General features: G+C 35.7%; 1 protein-coding gene across 1 annotated transcript; it reads left to right on the top strand.

Annotated features, from left to right (window-relative positions):
* Positions 1 to 896: 896 nt before the first annotated feature.
* On the top strand, positions 897 to 4,822 carry LOC131616727 (protein gamma response 1). The gene is made up of 3 exons (XM_058888150.1): positions 897 to 1,695; positions 1,766 to 1,852; positions 3,482 to 4,822. Exons 1-3 carry the CDS (start codon positions 951 to 953, stop codon positions 4,315 to 4,317), a joined length of 1,668 nt encoding a protein of 555 aa, XP_058744133.1. The 5' UTR covers positions 897 to 950; the 3' UTR covers positions 4,318 to 4,822.
* The last annotated feature ends 2,416 nt before the right edge of the window (positions 4,823 to 7,238 follow it).

Below are 7,238 nucleotides of genomic sequence, written 5' to 3'. Positions count from 1 at the left end.
CTTTTACTTTGTGTTTAGTATTGTTAAAGCTTTGCACTCCACTTGTTTTAAAATGATTTTGTATTGTTAAAGCTCAAACTCAGCCCTTGATTTTGTATTGTTAAAGCTCATTCAACCTCTTTAATCACCCTTGCCTTGTATTGTTAAAGCTTGACACTTTTTAAAAACTTATTAAATATTGTTAAAGCTTAATATTTTTAAAAAACCGTTGAGTATTGTTAAAGCTCAATATCCAAAAAGATTTTGCCACTTGAGCTTTTATTTTCCTTTTAAGAGGAATTACAAAATCTCTGACTTCCCTATTGCACTTAAGGGGTTTGTAGGCCTAAGATGCGATGTTTTATCGAGCTCACTTTTAAAATCTTATTTTCTCATCCTCCCACTCTAATTAAACAAAAACACAAAAAAAGTTTTATAACCATAACAATGATAATATATATTTCAAAAAGATTTCTACGGAGTACCGTAGATGTGAGAATGTTAATACCTTCCCCTTGCATAACCAACCCCCGAACCATAGATCTCTGATAAGTTTATTAGTTTGATTTAAAAGTTTTATGTGGATTTTATTTCTCTCTTTTTCCCTTTTCCTTTGGAAACAATAAAGCGCGGTGACGACTCTATTAAAATGTCTGAGCTAAGTCAATCAATGATTCTAGTCTCACAAATTTCACCGCTACAATAGCTGTGCAGAGATTAAACGTAGGAGTGCGAATTTAAAACCGCAACATCTTGTTTGTGTGTTCGAAATAGAGATATCTCATTTGTTCATTGTTCACTTTTAAAAGAGTGAATGAATTAAAAAAAAAAACTATTTGAAAAAATAAAAAATTAAAAAAAAAAAAATTGTTTGAAAACGAGAATAGAAAGAAATTGAGAATCCCGCGCGAGAATTTCACACTTTCTCCAATTACTTACACCTCCACCCCCAAATCTCCCTTTACCCTTTCATGCGATTCATATCTCAACTCCATCAAAAACCAACAATGGACGAAAAAGACACACTAGTAGAGAGCGTACCCCACACGCGCTCTCCGTTATCATCTCCACCGCCTCTTCCCTCCGTCGCCGACGACGAAAAAATCGTCTCCGGTCTCAGCACGATCCTCGTCGCTTCAATTCAAGAAGCCAAGGACAAAATCTCCCAACTCGAGTACGTTTTCTGTTCCCAACTCTACCCTCATTTTCAATCCACTTCAAAAAACTCCGACGCAAAACGGCGCCGTATCGTCGATCTCGAGCGCGAGGTCGACGAAGGTATGTTGCTTCAGAAAAGCCTTCTAGACCTAATTCGTAACAAGGAATCGTTACTGAAAGCGTGCGAAGAGAAGGAAAAAGCAGCGATCTCGAAATTGGAAATTTCCGAGAGTGAAAACGTGAAGCTGTTGAGGAAAATTGTTGATTTGGAGGAGAGATTGGGAGTGAAAGTTAAAGATGTTGAGGTGTTGGAATTGAAGAGCGTTGAAAATGAGGGTTTGTGTAAGAGGCTTTTTGAAGAAGTTGAATTGTTGAAGAGTGAGGTTCTGGATGAGAAATTGAAGAGGAATCGGTTAAATGAAGCGTATAAGAGACTTAAATCTCAGCATATTTACCTTCGGCAAAAGGTTGGTCTCAATGAGGAAAATATGCTTCGTGAAAATACATTTGAGAATGAGAGTGATTTGGCCAAGCATCAAAGCCCAATCACAGAACCAGGTATGACATGAATTTCTGCTGTGAATGTGTTTTGTGTTATTTGTGTTTTATGGAACTTTTCTTATTGCAGGTGTTGCATTTGACGACCGTAATGTTGCTTTGGGTGCTTGTATCAATGCTAAAGTGAAGTGTGAAATCCTAGAAGAAGATTTTGAAGGTAAGCTGAGTTGTTAGTTCATATTATTTCATTATGTGCATGATCTTAGATGGTTTTTGGACATGTAAACATTAGTTGGAATCTATGTTATTAAAACCGGTTCCGTCGGTTATCTTGGCATGGTACAGAAAAACCAAGAAAATTGTGTCAGGCCGTGCCGTTCCGTCACAAATGGGTGACTTGGCTAGAATGACCGCGGCAATGAGATTGGATTCTGAATGCGTCAGCCGTATATGATATTACCCTTTAACTTTTAAGGATAGCAAGGTTATTTTATTGACACTTGGAAGTATGTTTTGCCGAAGACCTAGGGTTTTTATTTCTATATGAATACTTCATGAATTTTGATTAATTTATTTTAGTTTTTAACAAATATGTGTTCATTAGATTAGCGGTATTAGTGTCCGCTTCACTAAAATATCGGTTGTTCCGTTCCCTTTTTGGGGATGACCGCGCCGTGCCGCTATCCAAGATTGATAACATAGGTTAGGTTGGAATAAATAGAATAGAATTAAGCTGGCTGTTCTGTTTTTGGATACTTTTATGATGTAACGTAAAAAAATGGTTCCATCCTTTACCTCAAATTAGAGGGATTGAATAAGAGAGAATTGAATGAGATGGATTGCATATCGTTAGGTTTATGATAGAGTAGTAACCTTAGCGCGAAACCATTCAATCAAGCAAGGAGTGAGCACCAAAAGAGGAGAGAGATAAGAGGATAAATAAAATTACTGAAATTCTTCTATACTCGTTCATTTACCAATACTCAACTATATAGGTAAGTTGGTTCCTGATTACCTGCCGCAGGTGCCAGGTTTGCATAGGATAATACAACAAACTGACAGTAAGGGAAAGGGTCTTACGAAAATGGAAGTTCATAACAGACTCTATTGAATCTGTAAGGCACTACAAGAAATGTAAGTAAATTGGAATCAATAGAAATCTACCCATCAAAAGGGTGCCTTAGTGTTTTTGTGTTGTGGTCTACTTCTTTGGGCTTCCTTGGACTATTGGGCCCAATACATGTATAGTTTCCTTCATTCTTCTCCAATGTTGTCAACATGCCGCCATTGAGGTGCTAAGACGATTTTGCATGGCAGATTCCCTGGCAGCAATCATAGGCTGCAACGTGATGTTTATATGATGGACTTTTGGTTTGCCACCATATTAGGCCATCTGCCTTTGGTAACGTTGCTCTTCTCTATTTTAAATAGAGTTTAATGGACTTATACTGTCAATGTAAAACAATTTCATACCGGCATCCAATGATAGATCACCATTTTTCCAAGTCATACCACCAATTTTAAAGTACCATTACAAAGGTGGATTGATGTGGTAAAATAGTAGTTCTTCATGGAATGTCGTGTAAAACTGTTACATTTGACAACATAAACTTTAAATCCTTTTGAATGATGGAACAGTAAAACCTATTATTTTGGTTATTCAATAGATGCCACTTTACTACATTTTATCCTTCTAAGATAGACTTTGATGTGGCCTTTATTTTGATCCATCTGCATCAAGTTACACTAACATGCATAAATTTTGTTGGACAAATGCTATGTTGAAATAGTGAAGCGACAGCTTTAGGTTAATTGCTTACCCATCATCTACTTACTATGTTTTCAGGCCTTGAGAACAGAACTCCCGAAATTTTTGTTGCCGTGCGAGACACAAATGAAGTGAAGAAAAAGGCATTGGAGGATGACAAAGGAGCCAGTTTGTGCCCTCCTTCTTCAAGTTTCCATGATGTCCAAATATGTCCACCAAGTACAAAATTAGTCTCTGTGTCTGGTACAAAGCGGCCTGCACCTCCTGAAGTTTTTGTTGCTGTGCATGACACAAATGAAGTGAAAAAGAAATTGGAGGATGACAAAAGAGCCAATCTGTGCCCTCCTTCTTCTTCAAGTTTCCATGATGTCCAAAAATGTCCACCCAGTACTAAATTAGTCTCGGTGTCTGGTACAAAGCGGCCTGCACCTTCCTGGAGACAAACCCGGTCTCATCAAAGTCGAGCAGGCAATGACCTTCACGATGACTTTCTTGACACTCCTCTTGAAAATATTAGAGATAATTTAAATAAGGATTTGAATAAGGAAGATGTTCCACAACCAATTCAGAAAGACATTAGCATGGACAGCTCAGATGATGAAACACAGGACTTGAATGCCAAAAGCAGTCCCCAGAAGCAGTCTTCGATTACAGTGGCCAATAAAAGGAGTTTCAAGTATGTTGAGCCAGTGAGAAAGAAGGCAGAACGTGAAAATTTAAAAGGAGTTGACTGCAAACAATGTAGGAAGTTCTATGAAGCTGTTCTTCCTAATGCTGACGGTAAGGACCCTGATGGCAATAAGCAGAATATCCGTTGTGAGCATCATGATGGTGTTTCTAGGCATCGTTATAGGTATGTTCCTCCTATGACTCCTGAAGGATTTTGGAATATTGGATTTGAATCTGAATTATAAGGATAAATTTCAGCTTGATTAGATTACTGATGTACTATCTATACATGGATCCAATATTCAATTAACTTTTTCCAACTTTGAGTGTATTGGTAAATCTAGAAAGGAATTATGGAAATCCTGGCCATAAGATATTTTATTAACTGATGTAGTGATCATGTCAAAATAATGCTAAGATGCAAGATTTTTTTCTAGCTATCACTTGTAAGCATAATAAAACCCGTTTGAACTCATACTTATACTTGAACAATTTCCATTTATAGATAATTTATCTGGTGTCTTTTTATACTATTTCCTTCCATGGGATGATGGCATGCCTTTTCACAGCGTCTGGTTTAAACTGAGAAACAGAATTATTAATCCCGGATAGAGGAGCGGCCGACCCCAAAAGTGGGAAGAGCAGGATAGCGGGATAACTTTTGTTGACTTTTTAATATTGACTATTTTTAAAATTAAATACATACATAATCTATACAAATAACACAATTCCCATAATTTTTTTTATAAAAATCAAATTCATAAAATAAAACTAATAGATTAAAGATTTAATTATTTGTTTAAATATATATTATTATATTTTTAGTATTAATGTTATTATTTTTATTAAATGTTTTACTATTGTAGTTGTGTAAGAGCATCCACATTTGCCACTCAATCTAATATCTTAAATGGATCCCATATAATTATTTATATATTTTTAAAAATTTAAGACACTATTACATTTTACAAATATCTATGTCATCCATCAAAAAATTTAAATTGGGTCCCACTTATCCTACTTAATACTCAAGTATATGTAGAAGACAAATTAAACTCTTAAAGCACAGTGTGGCTTTTCTTGACTATGATGGCATTGGTAAACCTTGTATAATAAAATATTCATTTTCACTTACACATTTATCTTGAAATTGGTGTAGCGTCCACCAATATGTATGCTCTAAGAGCATAGTGGGAGCAACTAAAATGGATAAATTAAAGTACTTTTTGTGGGTCCAAAGTGATTTGTAGGATTTAAAAAATTTATAGTTGATTTGAGTAGTTTTTACTTTAATGGTGGTTGTTTATGAAGAACCAATTAATGTCATATATTTAATGCCAATAATGTTATGCTCAAGTATAATGACAGTTGGATATTTTTTTAATGCCAAATATTATTCCAATTGTGTTAAACAGTTATCGTTGGCTATGAAAAGCACGGTAATCTATAGCTATTGCCACATAGATTTAATGCAATGTTATGGTTAACTCACCCACGTTAAAGATGCCCTAAGGAGATGTAAATGGGTGAGGAGAGAAGTAAATAGATTAATTTCGGCTGTGCTTAATTAACTTTACAACTATATAAGTGACAATTGTTGTTGATAAGATTGAACAACGACTTTTTGGCTTTTTGAACTCTTTTTCATCAATAAAAAATAATCAAAACTTATCATCTGCGCTTCATCTTTCTACTATGCTTTCTACTTTTCCTCTACATCTTCTTCCTTCTTTTCTTTTCAGTATTGTAAATTCAAAGAGAAAAAGTACATAAAAAATATAATCAGTCAAATTGCTCTGCCCAAGTTTGATCCGCGAACCGCGGCACGCTCTAGCGGAGAAAGAGGCCGCGATTTCACTGGCGCCACTGCACCCTTGTACTTTTGATAAAACAAACACCTCAAAATCACCCAGAATCAATTCTACACTTCTAGAATTGATTCTGGGTCTTCCAAAAGTCAATCCAAACATGCTATAAAAGTTAAAAACTATTACTGTAGCACATGAAATTGATAATCATTTACACGGTGTTGCAAATTCAATTCCCTCCTTTTCTTTTCCTCTAAATTTTCCGAACTGGTATAAGAAACCAACAATTTTGGTTAGAGTCGGTTCTAGGTAAATTGAAAAGAATCTGTATGAGCGACCTTTTACTATCATACAATTTGGTTTTGTAGTGTTATATTTGTAAGAGTTCCAAACATGGGCGACTCCGTGGTTCCTGTTGTGATATAATCCAAGTTGTGTAGCCCATATCCAAAGTTAATTAACTTTAGGATTTATTACTTAGTACACAAATTAGTTGTATATAAATAGACATATTATAAATCAGTTTCATATTCAATAATACCAATCCTTATTTCCTTATTTTCTCTCTCTTTTTCTCCTCACTAAAAGTGTCTCAAGCTCTAACAAATTAGTATCAAGAGCTTTTGGTTCGTGTTCTTGATTGTGTTTTCAAGAACTTTATGTTGGTAGTCGTGTTTCCAAGAAACATGAATCAATCGCTGCAAAGATGAATGACACTAATGACATTCTGAATTCTCTTTTAAATCTTGATGGCAAAAATTGGAACCGATGGAGCAAGCATATGAAGTCCTTGTTCAGTTTTCATGAAACCCTAGAATTGGTCAACAATGGTGTTCCTGAGCTTGCTCAGAATGCAACCGATAATCACAAAATCGCACACAAGGAGGCAAAGAAGAAGGATTGCAAGACTGCGTATTGCATTCAATCGATGGTAGATTTGGCGACTTTCGAAAAGATTTCGCATGCTGCATCAAAGGGAGGCATATGATATTCTTGTCAAGTACTATGAAGGAGGTGAGACAATCAAAGTTATTAGACTGCAGACTCTATGATGACAATAAGAATTGATGCATATGTGTGAAGATGAAAAGATTGTCGGCTATGTGTCGAACGTGCAAAATCTCGTCCATCTCATGAAGGGTTGTGGTGAAACCCTAACTGATAAGATGATAGTTGAGAAGGTAATGCATACGTTATCCTCTCACTTTGATCACATCATCATTGCTATTCAAGAATCAAACAATCATGAAACCCTAAGTTGGAAGATTTGGTTGGTTCGTTGGAGGCATTAGGATTATCGAAAGGAAAGAAGTTCAAGATTCAATACAAGCACTGCATGCTCTAGCATAGAAGAAGCA

The sequence above is a fragment of the Vicia villosa genome, linkage group LG7 (genome assembly GCF_029867415.1).
Source record: "Vicia villosa cultivar HV-30 ecotype Madison, WI linkage group LG7, Vvil1.0, whole genome shotgun sequence".
NCBI classification, from domain to species: Eukaryota; Viridiplantae; Streptophyta; class Magnoliopsida; order Fabales; family Fabaceae; genus Vicia; species Vicia villosa.
The sequence above is the reverse complement of the archived record's forward strand: the minus strand, read 5'-3'. Positions and strand labels throughout refer to the sequence as shown.